We start from the raw sequence: 19,078 nt of genomic DNA on the forward strand, positions 1-19,078 counted from the left end.
GAGAGGGTCAATAGTGCCGTAGCCAGGCTGATTTTTCTTTTTTGGAATGGAGCTTATTTACTGGATTCCCGATGACCTAAATTCATAGAAAACGGACACCGACAAGACTCCTAAAAAAATCCCCAAACTCTTATTTATACATCTGTATCTATATAGATATAAAAAAAAACAATAAATAGGAACTGACCCGGGACAAGAGTCCCGATGAGGCGAGCCCCCCTCTCACCCACCTGCTAGGTTCTCGTGGACCGCCTTCATCTCGCTCTCGGCCCTCACGAAGGCCTCCTCGATCACGCGGTTCTTCTCCTCCTCCAGGCTCTGCATCTCCACCTCCAGCTGCCCCTGGGCCCGCTCCATCTCCCCCTCGTACACCAGGATCTGCCCCCCCCCCCACACACGCAGCGTCAGGAGGGGAGGGCGCGTCTCACGGGAGAGCAGCCAGGGACCGAGCACCACAGCTAGCCACCGAAGTACACGCTACGACACACACGCTAGGCTCAAGGGCTACAGCTACACGCTAGGCTCAAGGGCTACGGTCAGCCACACGCTAGGCTAAAGGGCTACGGTCAGCCACACGCTAGGCTAAAGGGCTACGGTCAGCCACACGCTAGGCTAAAGGGCTACGGTCAGCCACACGCTAGGCTAAAGGGCTACAGCCACACGCTAGGCTAAAGGGCTACAGCCACACGCTAGGCTAAAGGGCTACGGTCAGCCACGCGCTAGGCTAAAGGGCTACGGTCAGCCACACGCTAGGCTAAAGGGCTACAGCCACACGCTAGGCTAAAGGGCTACAGCCAAACACAGCAAAGCCATCCGCAAACCAAGGGCGACGCAAAGCCCCGGGGTGTGCAGGTACCGCGGCGCTACAACATTACTGCTCTATAAAAAAAAAGATACGAAACACGGGAGGACGGGCTGGGAACGTTTACTGCTAGGAGCTGGGAGCACACACTGGGGACGTCCAGGGGGGACCAGGGAGCACTGGGGGAAGAGACCTACTGGGACAGCTGACTGGGAGAGAGACCTACTGGGACAGCTTACTGGGAGAGAGACCTAGAGGGACAGCTTACTGGGAGACGACTACAAGCGCACAGGTTCCAAACGCACTCGACTGACTCACTAGCCGTTTTAAACCCAAGCTCTCCCCCTCCCTCCCTCCCTCCCTCCTCCCTCCCCCTTATCTCAAACCAGATCATTCAGTAGTTTGTTTTTTCAGTACATGGCAGCTTTGGAACCTGCAAGCTCACACAGGCAAGACTAATAGTATGGAGGACGTCTCCTGGGGGGTTCAGGTGGACCACAGGTAGCAGGGGAGCTGGGGTTGGGTTTGGGGGGGGAGAGGGGAGGGGAGAGGGGGTATGGGTCAAACCTTGGACAACCTGCGAATGACCTCCCCATTGTCCGTCCCAACGGCCACGGAGAGCAGGCCACAGAGGCGGGCTCTGTCCGAGAGCAGCTGCAACCAAACGCAGGGAGAGAGACGGGGTGAACTACAGGGCCAGTGATGGGGAGGAGAGGGGGGCGGGACCTCAGGCGCTGGCGTGGGGGCGGGACTTTCGTTTTAGTTTCCTATTAACTCAAGACTCAAGAGGTCAGAGGTCAGAGGGCGCCTGGGCCCTGACGGACACCCCCACAGTCCACCCCCCCCCCCCCCCCCCCCGACGGAGGGAGGACCAGGGAGGAGCCGGGGCGGGCTGTCGTCGGGGGGGGGGATGGGGGGGGGGGTCTACCTGGGTGCGCAGCTGGGTGCAGCTCCTCTGGGACTCGTGCAGCTGCGTCTCCAGCTCCCGCAGCAGCTGCCTCTGCACCAGCAGCTGCTCCGTCAGGGCGCCGCTCTGCGCCCGCGCCTCCGCCAGCGCCCGGCCCGTCTGGGCGTTCTCCACCTCCACCGTCTGGGTCACGTACTGGGAGGGACGGGAGGGTGGCACGGTTACTGGGAGTCGTGGTTTACATTCCTGAAAGCGAGCCGAATTCACAACACGTGTCTTTGTGATTTATCATCCAGGAGAGGCCTCACTAAGGGTTCTACAAGAGACCGTTCTGTTCCCCAACTGGGTCTGCAGTGTGTGTCTGCAGTGCGTGTGTGAAGTGTGCGTGTCTGCAGTGTGTGTCTGCTCTGCAGTGTGTGTGTCTGTAGTGTGCGTGTGCGCAGTGTCTGCTCTGCAGTGTGTGTGTGCAGTGTGCGTCTGCTCTGCAGTGTGTGTGTCTGCAGTGTGCTTGTCTACAGTGTGTGTCTGCAGTGCGTGTGTCTACAGTGTGTGTCTGCAGTGCGTGTGTCTGCAGTGCGTGTGTCTACAGTGTGTGTCTGCAGTGTGTGTGTCTGCAGTGTGTGTGTCTGCAGTGCGTGTCTGCAGTGTGTGTCTGTACTGCAGTGTGTCTGCAGTGCGTGTCTGCAGTGTGTGTCTGCACTGCAGTGTGTGTCTGCAGTGCGTGTCTGCAGTGTGTGTGTCTGCAGTGTGTGTGTCTGCAGTGTGTGTGTCTGCAGTGTGTGTGTCTGCAGTGTGTGTGTCTGCAGTGCGCGTGTCTGCAGTGTGTGTGTCTGCAGTGTGTGTGTCTGCAGTGTGTGTGTCTGCGTGTGCGTCACCCCAGCGACTGGGTTCATCCGGTCGTTGACTGTGCGTTTCAACCCCTCTCCGGCGCCTCACCTTGACGGGCGCCGGCGCGGCGGCCTGCCGGGCCAGCTCCTCCTCACACTCCTGGAGGCGGAGCCCGAGCCGCTGCTCCGCGTCGCCCCGCCGCCGCCGGCTCTCGTCCAGCTGGGCGTGGCCCTCCTCCAGCGCGGCCTGCAGCTCCGCCCGCTGGGCGTGGCTCTGCAGCAGCTCACGCTCCACCTCGGCCAGCCGGCGCTCCCGCTGCCGCGCCTGGCCCTCCCAGCGGGAGACCTCGCCGCGCAGGGCCTCGGCATCCTGGGAGGGCCACACACACACACACACACACACACACACACACACACACACACACACACACACACACACACACACACACACACACGTTACAACAGGGGGTTTACAGTTCAATGGTGTCGCTTTGCTTCCAGGTTTCATGTCTGCATGTTTTTCTAAAATGTTTTTTGAACACACACACACACACTCACACGCACGCACGTACGCACACACACGCACGCTCGCTCTGCGTTTTGTGTATAAATACTTTTAAAAGAGCAGGAACCCTAACCCTATTTGAAATAAAACACAATAGTGACTGAAGGAAGCATTCAGAGGTTTTAACGGCTCGTATCAGGACCGTTTGGGAACGTCTCCCTGGGCTGCCTCAGCTCAGGCTGTCTAACCCGGTGCACACACACCTGGCCGTCGTCCCGCTCAACACTCACCTGTCCGTGGGGGCAGGCGGGGCAGGCGGAGGCGGCCGGGGGGGCCGGCGGGGGGGCCGCTGACGTCCGGCACGCCTTCAGCTCCTGCTTCAGCCGCTCATTCTCGACCACCAGAAGCTCCAGGTGCTTCTCCAGATCTGTCGCCCCCTGGAGCCCGGGAGGACACAACGCAGATGGCATGGAAGACACTGGTTAGAGTGGGAGCCGACCCGCAGAGAAAACATCTTATGCATATCCTTCCATCCATCTTGTTCAGAGTTCAGCTCTGCATAGCCTCCCCCCACATCCCCCTCTTTTGCACTTATTGTATGTTGTACGTCCCAACACTTAATGTACGCACTTATTGTATGTTGTACGTCCTGGCACTTAATGTACGCACTTATTGTATGTTGTACGTCCTGGCACTTAATGTACGCACTTATTGTATGTTGTACGTCCTTGCACTTAGCATCGTAGCATTGTGTACCATCTTTTCCAAGCTGTCTTTGTTGTATACGGGGAATGGGTTAACCTAGCGATTGTTGGTGCTTGGCACTTGGTTCTATGAACATCCTTACTGTACCGACAGAGATTTATTGTTTTTTCTCTTTCTTCTGACTGATGTACTTATTGTTTGTTCGCTCTGGTTGAAAGAGTCTGCTAAATGTAAATAACCTTGCACTAAACAGGGCGACCCAGACCCCATTCAGAGGGGCGTGTTCCCCATGGTGTTCGCGGGACCAAACAGAGGTTGTCTTCCCGCGGCAGACCCAGGAATGTGAGCCTAATCAGCGGCCCAGCCAGCGAGTTTCCCCTCCTTGTTTTACTGCCCTCGCTCTTTATCTCTCCACCCTTTGTCCTCACCAGCTCAGAGCGCAGTCTCCCCACCTCCTGGGTCTGGTCCAACAGCTTCACCTCCAGCTCCTCCACCTGCCAGCACCGCATCAAAACCAACTTTATTCACAGAGCGCCGTTCGTGCAACATTGCGATACAATGTGCTTGACAACACAATGAAAATAATAAAAGGGATTAATAGGAAGCTGAATTAAATAGGTATGTTTTAAGGTTTCTTTTAAAGGGGTTCACAGATTCCCAGAACACTTTGACAGCCAATACATGACAACTTTGATGAGGTCTTTCACCAATATTCGTATGCAAAAGGCAGCGTCAGTCCATCAAATACTAGTACACAAGTATGAAAAGCCGTTCTGAATAACGAGCAGTGTTCTCGTTTGTATTCAGCTAATAGCGGGGATCATCCAGAGGCTTTCTGCTCCAGTACAGCAGGGGGGGGGGGGGGGGGGGGGGGGTCATGTGACCGTGTCATGTGACTGCTGAGCGGGCTGGAGTCCAGGCCCAGGCGTGCGTACCTGTGTGTGCAGCTGAGCTATGAGCTGCTCTCTCTCCGGCCCGCTGGGCTGGGTCTCTGTGGGTTGCTGCGGCTGCCTCTCTTCCTGTGGTTCAGCCGGTGCTGTGTTCAGAGGGATGGATGGTGGTTCTTTTATTTTAAGAACTCAAACGGCCTTTAATAGGACCGTCTCTCTCGCCTCTAGACCAGCTAGTGTAGGGTAAAGTATCTCGTCTCCCCGTACACTTGCTCTCACCGCTGGGCTGGTTGGAGAGTGTCGTGGAAAATACCCACGGTCTAATACTCAATTATTGCAAGCGGTCGAGAAGGACTTGGTTTGAATGATCAAGGCTTTATTGTCACCACAGATAGTAACAACAACACCTGAGTTTGTTTGCAAAGAACTCAGGTAATAGTGGTACTCTCTGCGGTGACAATAAAGCCTTGATCATTCAAACCTAGTCCTTCTCGAGTATTAGACCGTGGGTATTTTCCAGGACAAGAGCAGCTCTGAAGTATCTCGTGTCCCCATCCTCCTGCTCTCACCGCTGGTCTGGGAGGAGAGCAGCTCCTCCTGCAGTGTGCGGATGATGCTGGTGTTCTCCAGAACGCTCTGCTCGTGACTCTGCTGCAGCCTCTGCAGCTGCAGCTGGCGGGCGCGCTCCTCGCTGTGCAGCCGGGCCTGGATCTCACACACCTTTTCCTGCAGGGTCTGCCAACAGGCGCGCACACACACACACACGCACACACACACACACACACGCGCAGGCATACACACACGCAGGCACAGGCAGGCACACACACACACACACACACAGGAATGTCATGGATTTGATCGTGCTCAAAGGAAGCGCTAGCTCACATGGCCTTGCACTACTTAAAAGCATCACGTGACGAATTGAGCGCATCGACATCCACAGCGCATCTAGCCTCTACTAGTGTAACACGCTAAGCCAGTTCTAGCTGAGGCGGCGATGAAGACAAGACCCAAGCCCTAAGCAACAAAACCAAGGAAAAGAAAACTGGTACAGAACTAACGAAAGGAGCCTAGCCCTAGCGCAGATTAGTCTACGACACGACAGCTTTAAACGGGACGGGACACGCTAATGAGTCACCACTAAGTAAGAGTGTGGAGAGCGTTACATCGTTAGTTGTCCAGCAGTAGAACCAGGAGACCTTCTGCAGAGGAAGGAGCGAGGGAGACACAAAAACAGAGAGAGGGACGATGAGGCAGTGAGACTCAACTAGAGGAGAGATGACCGAGAAACACTAAACAACCCGACAAACTGTAGAGGAGAGACTACGAGACCAAGAGTCGGGAACACTGACTGACTGACTGACTGACTGTCGTGTGTTTAAACTTTGTTTAAAAGTGCGTGTCAGTCAGTCAGTCAAATGTACTGAGTGTTTAAACACGCACACATTCAGACAGCCATTCAGACTGACTAAACGAACTGTCAGTCAGTCAGCCGCGTTGTAAACGGCAGACAAAAGTGTCAGTGGGAGCCCGGGGGGGCGCTCCAGTCAGCTGCTGTGTGAGTGCAGCTGTGTCAATGTCATGGAGTGAGTCAGCAGCCCCTCTGCCTTCAGTGCAGCGCCGCGGCCCGCAGTCAACAGGCAGCGGCGTGCCACGGCAGGGTTCTGTTGAGCGCCCCGGGGACCTGTACCGGTAGGGGCCCGCGTCACGTCTCTGTACGAGGAAATGGAACGCGCTTTGCTGACTCCATCAGTCTGAATCTAACCCCAGGGGAATGCACTGCATGTGGCCGCAGCATAGCTTACATACTTTGGTAGAAATGCAAACGGATGATGATCCACTTTGTTATCGGCCGATCGTCAGTACAGATCCAATCTGATATTGTTACTGAAGTACTCTTAGATAAGTAATACATAAAGGAAATACTTGTAATATTAATGTGGCAACACAACTCCATACCATCTAATGACATAATGAATACTAATATTATAATGATAACTGATTCCAATAATATACGAAATGTTTTATTAGGCCCGTGGGACGCCACTCTCCTGGCAACAGAGTGAATATAAATGGGTATAATGCTCACAAACAATCATCGTATCAGAAACAATTACAGCCCTCAAGCTTCAGCTGTGCTCTACTAAACACCCTCTGACCTTCAGTGGTTTATAACAACCTATGTTTATCCAATCTACCAAACCTCTATGCTCCAGCCTGAGAACCACACTACAGTCAGTCCAAGGCTGGTGCTGCTGAAGCTAGAGCTACCTTATAGCCCGTACTCTAAGAGGTTAGCAAATGACCGTTTCTGCCAACCAGTGTGTGAACGTTCTTCTACACTCCGAACCCAAGACCTGTTCTTTGACTATCATAAAAGGCACGTCAACGTCACACAAAGAACGGGTGACCCGACGAAGGGACCCCGGCACAGAGACGGTCCCCCAACGCTGTGTGGAGCGTCAACTTCGCCATCAGCATGGATGGATGTCATGATTTCTGCTGTATAAATGTTTTTATATGTTTTTCTGTGGTATATGTTAGAAGCGGGTATATCCGTCATCTGTTGTATACGTGGGAAGAGAGTTTATTAGTTATCTGCGTGCTACACAGTGTTGCTGCACCTTTTTAAATGTATGCTGCCCTGAAACCAACTCGACCGTGGGAAAACAATCATCATACACACTTTAAAGAACCTAACCCGCTGTGTCCTGCGTCCGTCACGGGGGGCTCACCTGGATGAGGAGCTGCTGGCCGGGTAGGTGGGCCTCAGAGAAGTCGGGGGTCAGAGAGGGGCGCTGGGAGAAGGCGGAGGTGGGAAGAGACAGGAAGGAACCCTCGTCCTCACCATCACTCATCAAGAAGTCCACTGAGCTGGCTGCGGGTGGACACACACACACACACACACACACACACACACACACACACACACACACACACACACACACACACACACACACACACACACACACACACACACACACACACACACACACACACACACCTTATTAGCACATCAGGGACCCTGAGGAATTGGTCTGCTCTACTTTCCATGTGCATCTCCTACGTTTGAAGTGTAGTCTCTTTTTTTTAGAGAAGTTGAACATTTTAAGTTGAACATTTTGTCGATCCATTCCGTTGTATTTTTCTACATCTGTACTTCCTGCTTGCGATTCAACAAATGAGCGGTCAGAGGGGGAAACATGGAAACCCAAATATTGGCCGATACTGGCCTGTAACACATTAACCGGCAGCACACAAATCAAACTCCCACCTTGGCAACATGTGTATGGAGGGGGATGCGGGGGGGGGGTCTTATCGCTAAGGGAACAATCAGCGGTCTGTACCAGCAGGAATCTCTACAGCATTAAGAAGAATTAGCAAACGGGTTCCCAAGCAGGCGTTTACGTAAGCACACAAAAAGGCTTCACAGAAGCACACCAAAACCAAAAGACATCATACTTGTTCAATATGTCACTTCAACCTGCTTCCCTACGCTATGAGGCACGATTTAAGTGACAGGATAGGTTAAACACAGAAAAGGGCTGCGCAACCATTCCGTTTTTTTCTGATGACACAAACACAAAACTGTCACCGTTGACAGTTGCCAACACACACATAGTGGGAACAATGACGCACAGAGCACACACACACTGACAACATTCCCTGGAGTTGTAGCTCACACCTGTCAACGGTCCATAATCATAATGCCAGCATTCCATGCCTGGCAAAAAACTGTTAAATCCTTTGCCTGTTCCAGTTCACCCTCTCAGTTACATTCAACAAAGCTCCTTTCTGCTCCCCCTGTGGACCCCCTGACCCTCTTTCTCCGCTCTGAAATCCACCTGGATGTCCCCTCACTATTCCACCTGGACACAATCAGCACTCTGCTACTCAATCACTACTCTGGCTCCCTGCTGTGGGACGCACCGTTTCAGAGAGCGACGAGAGAGACAGAGAGAGAGACAGAGAGAGAGACAGAGAGAGAGACCGAGAGCAAGAGACGACGGTGGACGCAATAACTCACAGAACTGCTCACACCTGGTTGTTTGGCTGTCAAACCAGAACGCCAGCTGTCAAGTCTCGACCGCGTAATTCCACCCGACTATAAAAGTGCTCCGGGCCGCTTCACCTCAGCCAACTCCGCGGCCCCACGTTGCCCCTTCTACCTGCAGGGAACGACTCGCACCTTATGACTTCACCATTCCATTCCCCTCCGTCTCAGACCAGCGGCATGCGACACGCACACGGCCCCACCACCGCGTCGTTCAGCCTCCAGCTCCTCCTTATCCGTCACGATTCTGAAATGTTGCCACACCGGTTCCTGTTGGGGCCCGCCTTCCTCCGCATGAGCGAGTGTGAGAGAGAGGAGGGAGAGGGACTCACCGTCCAATGAGAGGTCTTTCTTCCAGAGCTCCTGAAGGCAGGGGGCGTCGCCGAGGTCCCAGGTCTTTCTGGTTCCAAACATGACCGCAGGACAGAGCAGAGCGCTGGACCGCTGGACCGGCTGCTAGGGGCGACAGGGTGGGGGGACCACATCGACAGCACCGTTAGCCTTTGTGTACCGACACCCCCCTTATAGAACCCCGCGCCGGGACAGGGGGAGACGGGGGCTACTGGCGCCGCAGACCCGCTCTCTGACAGCCGGATTCGTTTTTAGACATGACTTGTTTTGACATGGACATGATGAGTCAAATCTGGGCACTCGCTACGAGCACCGTCAGGCTTTGTGTTTTAGACAACACATCAGATGTGTGGCACGGTGTTGGCTTTCCATTGTCCCAATGTGACAGCTTTCAACTCTGGGATAAACAAAAAACCCTGCTCTCAGTACTGTCCGGGCCTCCCCGAGCGATGCCATAACGTGGTGGGCCCAGCCACACTAGAGCCAGCAGTCTGTTTACCAGCAGGGGTGAACCCCGTTCAGCCACGGTATCACTGACACATTGAATCCAGGTGGGGGTCCAGTCCACTTCATCAGACTTTTGGTAGGAATGTTACAAAGCAACACCAGCTTCACACAACAACCTCATCATGCAAATGTTACTTTTCCATCCTTCGGCCTGTAACCAATCCGAGAGGTAACCAGTGGCAACGATGCTCCCAAACACCCAGTTTCAACCTGTGCCACATAGACTGATATATTCAACCTTAACCAAACCCCAGCTCCACTGAATCCCCCCCAAATGATTCAATTCACCTCACGGGCACAGCGACTTCTGGTTCAAAGCCGTGCATCCACTCAGAGTGTCAGAGTGTAAGAGGTTCAGTGACACCAGTCTCAAACAGGGATCGAGGAGGTTTAACTCCCAGAGACACGGACCTTCCGCTACAGTCAGCTGGGAGGACTGGGTCCCCACGTGCTGAACTTGACCTGCAGTTGACTCGGCCGCCTCTGTGCGGTCTAATCCCACAGCCGAATGCCCAACAGACAGACAGACAGACTGTGGCACATTGACCTGGGCGGCCACGAGGTCCCTCCAGCACCCAGTAGGTTCTGTGGTACAATGAGGGCCAATGATGGTCAGGCATTCAGATGCATTTGTTGGGTGACATATGGCTCTGGAGGTAGAGTTGGTTGGCTGGTAACCGGAAGGTTGCTAGTTCGATGCCCTGCTCCTTCCAGTTTCGAGGTGTCCCTGAGCAAGACGCCTCACCCTGACTTCTCCTGACCAGCTGGCTGTCGCCTTGCATGGTTGACCCTGCCGTCGGTGTGTGAATGTGTGCAATGTGTGCATGTTAGGCAGTATTGTAAACCTCTTTGAGTGGCCACCGGTTAGAAAGCGCGACATAAATGCAGACAATTTAACAGTTGCTAGAGCAGCAATATTATAAAATGATCTCTTCCCTTGTGGAAGGATTTTCTAATCGTTTAACGGAGATCCAAGTGGAACCACACAGACCAGGTCTATTGTGCTGATTAGAATAGACCCGTTTTGTACAATACACGCATACAATACAAACCACAAAGGCTTGCAACAAGCTGGGGTGTAACTAGTCCATAGAAAAAAGAAAAAGAAAAGGGAAAACACCTGACCTTTGCTGCTACTGGCTAATTATATCCCAGTCACTGTCAGAACACCACAGGATCCAGATCCATTATCTAATGACTTTCAATAAAAATAAAAAATCTATTTTAAAAAGGTCTCAGAAGTCAGCTGTTCCATCACCGCAACCCTACTTAACTTTTTGATCCAAAAGGGGCGCGCGCACACGCACACACACACACACACACACACACACACAGGTGTTCCTTCACCCAGCCCCCCCCCCCCCCCCCCCACTGTGAACTGCCACCTTCAGTAAAACCTGTGGTTGTAGATCATATTCCCCCCAATTACAAACACCGCTGAGATCTGACCTGGGGCCAGCCATCTGATCTCTAGTCACTCTGAGGAGCTCATCACAATCTGACTGTAGTCCAGTAAGTGAAGCAGCGACTCCCCTTAGGGAACACTTGCTGTAATCTCTGAAGCCCCCGCGAGGACACGCCCTCCATCTTAAAAAAGGACAAAAACGTGAGAATGAAAGGGAACACACAGCCTCCATTTTTAACCTCTAGTGTGCCTTCAATATTTTATTTCTTAACATCGCATTGTGCATCGTGTTGGCCGGCATTTGGCTCAGGAGGTAGAGCGGGTTGGCTGGTAACCGAAAGGATGCTAGTTCAAACCCCGGCCTTGGGTGGTTGACACCGCTGTCGGTGTGTGAATGTGTGTATGAATGGGTGAATATTAGGCTATTGGGTAAAGCGCTTAGATTGGCCACTGGTTAGGAAAGCGCTGTATAAATTTAGTCCACTTCCGCACCATGCTCAAATCTTTTAGAATTGGGAAGAGAGGATGTGAGCAATTATGAGTTGTGGACCGACAGCCAAGAATCCCCAGAAGGTGGCAGACAGACAGTGCCCCCCCCCACTGTGCTTCCTCAGTCAGACAGACACGGAGTGGCGTCACCACCTGTTCTCCTCGTACAGAGGAGCCGTGAGTCGTACCTCCTCCTCACTAGAGGAGGGGCTCCCGATTCCACTCACTACCAGGGTTGGTTCTTTGTTTGCTTTGTTGCACGTTTAAAGTCTGGCTCGAAAACAATCGTCAGACTGCAATAATCTAATCTGGGCAGTCGTGTTTGTTATGCATCACCCAGCGACTCTGCTGAGGACTCCTGCTGTGATCCAATAAGGTTTGTGATGAGGATTTTCACATTCAAATAGGGATCAGCCCTCCCCCCTCCCTCCACACACACACTTGCACCTTCTTAAATCCCTTAACCCTCTCCCAGCAATTCTTCCATGCCCATAAAACCCACAATATCCTGCAAACACACAGCATCTCAATTCATATCTACTACAAACACAGCAGTATCTTAAATGTCCATCTCCTAGGCCTGAAGGCGCGCACACACACACACACACACACACACACACACACACACACACACACACACACACACACACACACACACACACACACACACACACACACACACACACACACACACACACACACACACACACCTGAGGTGAGTACGTTGCCAGCCAATCCTGTCCCCTTGCCTCCACATGCATCTGATAGCTTAAGCTTATGGACGAGGTTATTATGCGTTATGAGGTGCTGACCGTGCACAGTGTGAGTGGGGTGATTACGGCTCTATGGAGTGAGAGCGATGTTGACGGACCACATGGGCACGATGGCAGACTCCAATAAGCACACGCCCATGAGAACATCAAAAGGAGACTATTAGGCCCGTCAGTCGCCGACGCCAAAGCCCTATTCAAGGCCTCCCTGCTGCAGGGGGGGGGGGGGGGTCGGGAGCTGTGACTGGAGCAGGACAATTGTGGTCGACGACACGTTTTGTCGCTCTACGCATCGAGCACCTTCTTTTGATCGTGTTTTCAGCGAGTCACAGCCACAATAAAGTCTATTTTTATCCATCCCTGGTGACGGCAAAGGCTGTGGGAGGCCAGATCATTGTGTGTGTGTGGGGGGGTGTCTATACACCCGTCAGTATTTATGGTTCTGGTCCATAGCTGTGCTGAGAGCACAGCTCACAGGAGGCAAACAGCAACAGCATGTCCTTCCCTCTCACTCAGAGTAAAATCACAACCTGGGCCAAAGATAGGCAGCTAGCGTCTGCAGCAGTGCAAACATCGGGGATGTGACGCTATCGAACATTAACAACGCCTTAATTACCACGGGTGCTGCTCAGAGCACAGGCACACCATCTGATAAGGAGAAGGACGGCTTGCGTCGCTCCTCTCTGATCCTCTGACCGACGAGACGCCGTCCGTCCCCCGCCGCACAGACACACCCCCCCGCCTCCGCCTAAAGTGGGTCAAACCAGTGACTGCTCACCCAGTTACCGGGCGCTTAGAGTGATCTGCTCTCCACCAGACTGCATACGTCAAAAATGCCTGCTGCCAACCAGACTGCACACGTAATATGAGGCCGAGGTGCCCAAATGTTCTGCTGTACCAGCCACGCCCACCAGAGACACAATGCTGGACACACATGGATGAAACACACACATTGATGAGAAATACATATATATAGAAGGATTATAGAAGGACATTAAAGAGGGAAGGTAAGGAAAGGCACCAGTCAAGCATGCACAGAGCTCCACAGGCAGGTATTCAACAGGGGAAACGCAATACTTCTGGCTGATTAAATTACATTTCATGCATCTCTACTCCAGCAATTTCCTCTACCCCACCCCCAGCCAACATCTCCACATATAAGCCCTCCTTCGCTTCCCCATGTCCTGTTCTCCCCCCGCCTTCTCCCCCTCCATTTCCTTCTCCATCTCAATCCCCAATCGATCGCCAGTGAATTCCCATTCATATTCTCGATCCTCATGCAGGCACTCACACCTCCATCTTACCCCCCCCCCCCCCCCCACCTCCCTCCTTGACATTCTCCGCGTACTCACCACCTTCCCCGCAGCCTCGCTGTCCTGATCATCCCTGCATCACTGCCGCTTCCTCCCGCAGAACTGGTGCAGAAAGACACACGCCCCCCCCCCCCACGACACACGGCTGGTGTCAGATCCGTTTGAGAGCGGCCGAGAGAGCCAGATCTCCTCCCCTGGCTTCACTATCGGCGGCTGACTCCAGCGCGCACACACTGACACACTGCCTCCGCCTCCTGTTCCCTGGTAACGGGGGAATCTGAGCCAGAATCATGTATGCCGCGGACACCCCCCACTACCCCACTCTGCTAGACCCCTCCTCCTCCTCCTCCTCCTCCCCTCTCCTCCTCCTCCCCTCTCTCTCTCTCTCTCCCTTCCGCCATCCATCCTTGCTCGGGAGGAATAAATATTTCAGCTCTAAATGAAGAATGCCGTTGCTAAGCTCCCCTTCCACACTGCCTGCTGAAATATTAAACGTGCGCGTGCGCGCATGTACAAAGACAACGTTTCTCTTTTGTCCAGTTCTAGTGATAAATGTATAAAATCTTTCTTGTGCAAACACATTTACATGATGATTCCAGAGTCCCCCAATGCACTGGAGCACAAGAGAAACAATATATTTATTTATCTATAGGAATGTTTGCGTGCTCATTCCATTGGAGCCGATATGTTATTCTGTATTAAGGTTGTCCAGTAAACACAATTCACACACACTAAACCCCCTCCCCTCCCTGTCGCTCGCTTGCAAAGCCGGGGATTATGGGTAATGGAGTTTTTCACAACACTCCGTGCTTGTGGTTTGCAAGTATTTACACACAGCTATTCCTTTCAGTGCCATTATACACAAGTGTGTGTCTGTCTGTGTCCGTGGGTCCTTTTGTATTTCCAAGGTAGGCTTACATAGACAAAGCAACTCGCCAAAGTCATTGAAGAGACAAGTCAATTATAAATGAGACACACAATCCTGTGCAGAGTAATTGAATGGCCGTGACTATTAGAAACATTGCCCAGTCTAACATATTCTCCTTATAAACACAATAATTACGACTACATAATGACACAACAATAAGACCAACCTTGTCCCAGTCACTGCTCTGTAGATAAAGGCTTGCTAACTGCTCTTTATTTAGTTACGCGCAGCCAAGCAACGGTGCTTTCTAATCCGGAAGGCACGCACATAGATGAATAGCTATTGAATTGACTCGCCACGCTTTCTAAACAAAGTCTGAAGGCATGTGGTTGCCTTCACTGGTCTGGTACAAAATTACACGTTTTAAAAAACACAACATAACCGTCTGTGGGGATTAAGCCCTAAATTAATGAAACTATAACATCATGGCCAGATTAGAAGCATCTTTGGTTACATAAGGTTTGATCCGCATCCCACCGACTTCAGCTCACAGGAGTATTGGATTCGACAATTGTTGAACTTTAATTTGACTTTAATCTGAGTCATAAATGTGAAACAATAAAAATACCTGCAGTTTTACGAGTAAGGGAGTGACACGGACAAACGCCAACTCCTTCTGTGCTAAAGGAATGCTTTCCAATGTCGCTGCCTTCATCCTCTAAAAGGGGAACACGCGATCCCAGGATACAGCGACGCATTAAAAGGTTGATTTATATTAGATTGGAAAATATTGCAAGATTTCCACTGAGCCGTGATCCAAATCTTATGGCTCCTGTTGGCATGCTTCAATTGGCATAACTTACTCTCTGATCACCACCCACATAACTCTCCCGTCTCCAAATCATAAGGCATCAATAAATCTAAATCTTGGCATTAATTACTCTGTGATCAACACCACCACAACTCTGTCCTCTCCAGACCTTAAGTCTACTCTTGGCCTAACTTCCTCTCAGATCACCGCCACCATAACTCTGTCCTCCCACGTTCACCTCACCTTTAAAAGCTTCCTTCTGTTTGGTACGTAGTACAGGCGGCCTGCTCTCCCAGGCTGAGACTCCAGTCTGCAGTGGGCCAGCTCCCCACGGTCAGGACCTTTCTCTGGCCGCTCCCGTCCCCAGACGTACCCCCTGAGGGGGCTCCGTCTGCGCGCTCGGGGTCTGAGCCGCCTCCCCTCCTCCCCGGCTCAGCGTCCGGGTCGGCCTTCGCCTCCAGGGCCTTGTAGTAGCTCTTGATCAGGCTGTGGAGGGTGAGGACCACCAGGGTGCACAGCACATACATGATCCCCCTCCCCCCCCCCCCCCCCGGCCGAGTGGGTGGGGGCCCCTAGCACAGGGCTAGCTCCCCTTCCCGGTCGGTAATCCCGTTAAGGTTCAACAGAGTCGCACTCGCACCCTCCAGGCGGCCGTTGTCAAAATGCTCAAGGGTCGGGCATCTCAACCTCCCAATACGTCCGCGAGGTCCGAGCGATCGGTGGATCAAAGTCCGTCGTCATGAGTCGTCATGACTTCATCTTTCCATTCAGGCAGGATAATGGGTCCAATCGGGTGGCTTTATAGTCCAACTGCCATTTGTTTTGTTTTGAATCCAACAGGCGAGCTGAATGACCACTACAGATATTTCTGGATCCGTTTTACACGGGCAAGGCGCAAACTCTCCCAAGTCTTAATCCCAGATCTCTCTTCCCTCAGTCGTCACTCAGAAATACCCTGTGATGCTGAATTGCAAATCGTTATAATCCGCTCGTCTCCTCATTCCGGACTCGCCCACAAACAGGCTCACACCTACTTGCGTTATCTCACCTGTTCCACCTCTGTACGCAAGTGCCATGCAGATTAGATTAAAAAAGTGGACCTGGTTCAATCTTCATAGCTTTACGTTTCCTTTACTTCACCTCGCCAGGTGCACAGCCCAGGTAACCTAAGGCTTCAGCAGCTCGGTGTCGATGTAACTCAAGAAGCCCGGTCCTCATTTGCATCCTCACTTTAGACACGCAAGGCGGAGAGACAAATTTGCCTGCAAAGCACCAGGAAACCGTGGCGCAGAGAAGTCGGCAGTGTACTCAACAAGCAGCTGGAAACTCCCAACACGTTGCCTTCAATGCACCCCAAAGAGGGAAGCCTTCTTCTCCTCTGGAGCAGAAGGTGGGTCACGCCGTCTCCGGTCCCCCTCGTGTTCCGCCTCACCTCCTGCGGGGTTAGTAGCAAAGTCCCGGTGTGGCAGAACCGGGAGCCTGCGAGAGTCCAGTCCTGAAGTCCAGTCCAGTCCTGAAGTCCAGTCCGGTCCTGAAGTCCAGTCCGGTCCGTCCTCGCTGGGACGAGTTGGAGTACCGGCGGGGATGGGACGGGGGCAGGGGTGATTTGTACTTCACCAGAGACACTCACTCTCACTCCCCCCTCGCCTCCCTGCTGGAGATTAGCGCCCTCACAGGTTAGCGCTTCACCTCGCTGAGCCGAGCCAGCCTGAATCCTCCATTCACTGTCCCTCTCTCCGACGTCCCTCCATGCCCAGCCCCCCGCCCCCCCCCCCCACCCCGCCCTCTGGCCATCTGCTGCCCCGGATAAACACGTAAACACTGGGACGGGGCAGAGCAACCGCCGGTGATGTAACATGATTGAGTCTGCCTGAGGATTCCTAGGATTCAGGATTCTCTTTTCTTTTTTTTTTTCATACGGACACTCATTCCAACAGTCGATAGACGCACCATCGAAGCAGAACTCTGGCTTCCCATTGGTGGAGAAGGGCGACCTCGCTGGCCCACCGTTGGTCAGGGGAAGCGGATAAGACCATGAGGCTCCCCTCACAGCATGGGACCTGACACTGTGAATCAAAGGTCTGAGTTGTGACGCCCGCCTCGAGTGATCAGCCAGGACACTGCTCCCTCTGTGGCCGGCCAATCACGCTGCTGTAAAAAGACTAAAGGACAGTCTTGAGAACAAAAGGGAGAGCAGCACAGTTTCCACCCGAGTGATCACTTTCAGCGTCTTAATTGGAGGGGTGGGACCATGAAGGGAGCAGAGCTTATCCAGTTCATCCACGTGCCATGGTTCTGGAGTTCAAGTCGAAATTCACCGGAATCTAAAGGGCATGACTTCTTGTAACGAGGAAGGAACGTTCACTGAGCCAAGTTTATTGAACAGCGATTAACTACAACGGGAATCAAATCAAACCATTAAATCATAAACAAGGAACCATGAAGAGATCATAACTACAGCCACATCCAGTTCTTCAAATGTTCTGCTTGAAAATAAGAATAACTTGCTAGAATAGTATACAATAGCACAATCAATGCACTTCACATGTTTACAATACCGGCCACCATTTTATGTTGTACGTCCTGGCACTTAATGTACGCACTTAATCTACATTGCACTTATTCATAATACTTAATTGTGTAGCATCTGCAGTAGCTGCTATCATTGCTGTACACAGGGAATGGGTTAGCCTAGCGATTGTTAGTACTTGCACTTGGTTCTATGAACATCTTTACTGTACTGACAATATATTGTTTCACTACTTATGACAAATGTACTTATTGTAAGTCGCTTTGGATAAAAGCGTCTGCTAAACGCACTAAATGTAATGTAAATGTACAATTGCTGAACCGAAAACGAAAACTCCCAGGCACCCACTGAAAGGAGGTCGGCTCTCCTGGTCCCTGGCTGGCCCACGATGTGGACTCTGGGTTGGGACCCGTGGTCACAATTAGACACCGATGTCCATGGGTCATTCATACAGCCGGGCATAATGCCACCCAAGTCAACAGGCTACATGAAATAGCTACAATAGTACTGGGGCAACTTCATATTTACAACACTCTTAAAGCCGGTATTAATGAAACCACTGTCTTGTACCCAACCAGCCATCAAAGAAAGGTACGTGCCACGTGTGTCGCTGACCAGATATCTATTAGCACGCACCCGCTTGCTTATCAGCAAATTAATTAATCTGTCAAGCACAGATTCATAAACATTTCTTTAAGAAGCTGCCAGTCGATAGGATTCAAGAACATCCTAGTCTGGATGCAAAGAAAACCGAGCTACAGTACATTTGTCATAATGAATAATGCCTCGATGTTTCCCTGTCACTTTAGGACTGTAATCTCTGCAGCCTCGGGTTCGTCCAGGATCCGAACAGGTCAGGAGGTGAAGAGGTGTTCATGTCAACGGCTACGACGGGTATGTGCACGTGCACGTGCACTGCAGGCCAGACCACCTGGGTCCAAGCAGCTTACGGTAGAATCCTGCCTCCCCTTCATGTCAAGAGCGGGGTTCATGTCAAAGAGGGGTTCAAGTCTCCTCATCTTACATTAATAACATGAAGGTCTTTAGCCGACTTCTGGTTCAGACACTGTTGAAACTCCGCCAGCGAGAGTAGACAAGAGGGAGGGAGAGAGAAGGAGCGAGTTTCCACCCAGTTGGGTCACCATGTAATTTACACAGAAATAGCACAGATGAGAGGGAGGGCGGACGAGCGCAATGCATTTTGGGACGGAAAAGGGATTTATGAATACATTGAGGCTTCTGGTGGTTTTTCTGCTGACTTCCTCTGCTTAAATATGGAAGAACGACGGGTTCACAACACATGGAGCATTCCAGGAGTAAGGAAGGAAAGTAAGGAAAACAAAG

General features: G+C 52.1%; 1 protein-coding gene across 5 annotated transcripts in view; it reads right to left on the reverse strand.

Moving 5' to 3' along the window:
• Nucleotides 1-19,078, reverse strand: part of kifc3 (kinesin family member C3) — a 29,587-nt gene that overhangs the window by 7,958 nt on the left and 2,551 nt on the right. For 2 of the 5 annotated variants that reach the window (XM_056607137.1, XM_056607138.1), the window contains exons 2-10: nucleotides 9,023-9,143; nucleotides 7,372-7,514; nucleotides 5,206-5,371; nucleotides 4,682-4,782; nucleotides 4,175-4,240; nucleotides 3,332-3,478; nucleotides 2,646-2,906; nucleotides 1,731-1,904; nucleotides 231-378 (exon numbers count right to left, since the gene is read on the reverse strand). In XM_056607137.1, the coding sequence (XP_056463112.1) occupies nucleotides 231-378; nucleotides 1,731-1,904; nucleotides 2,646-2,906; nucleotides 3,332-3,478; nucleotides 4,175-4,240; nucleotides 4,682-4,782; nucleotides 5,206-5,371; nucleotides 7,372-7,514; nucleotides 9,023-9,104 (1,288 nt within the window). In that variant the 5' untranslated portion in view covers nucleotides 9,105-9,143. Of the gene's footprint in view, nucleotides 1-230; nucleotides 379-1,730; nucleotides 1,905-2,645; nucleotides 2,907-3,331; nucleotides 3,479-4,174; nucleotides 4,241-4,681; nucleotides 4,783-5,205; nucleotides 5,372-7,371; nucleotides 7,515-8,663; nucleotides 8,820-9,022; nucleotides 9,147-19,078 lie in introns of those variants that run through there. The other 3 variants (XM_056607141.1, XM_056607140.1, XM_056607139.1) reach the window with 3 other exon arrangements.

The sequence above is a fragment of the Gadus chalcogrammus genome, chromosome 14, assembly GCF_026213295.1.
Source record: "Gadus chalcogrammus isolate NIFS_2021 chromosome 14, NIFS_Gcha_1.0, whole genome shotgun sequence".
Taxonomy (NCBI): Eukaryota; Metazoa; Chordata; class Actinopteri; order Gadiformes; family Gadidae; genus Gadus; species Gadus chalcogrammus.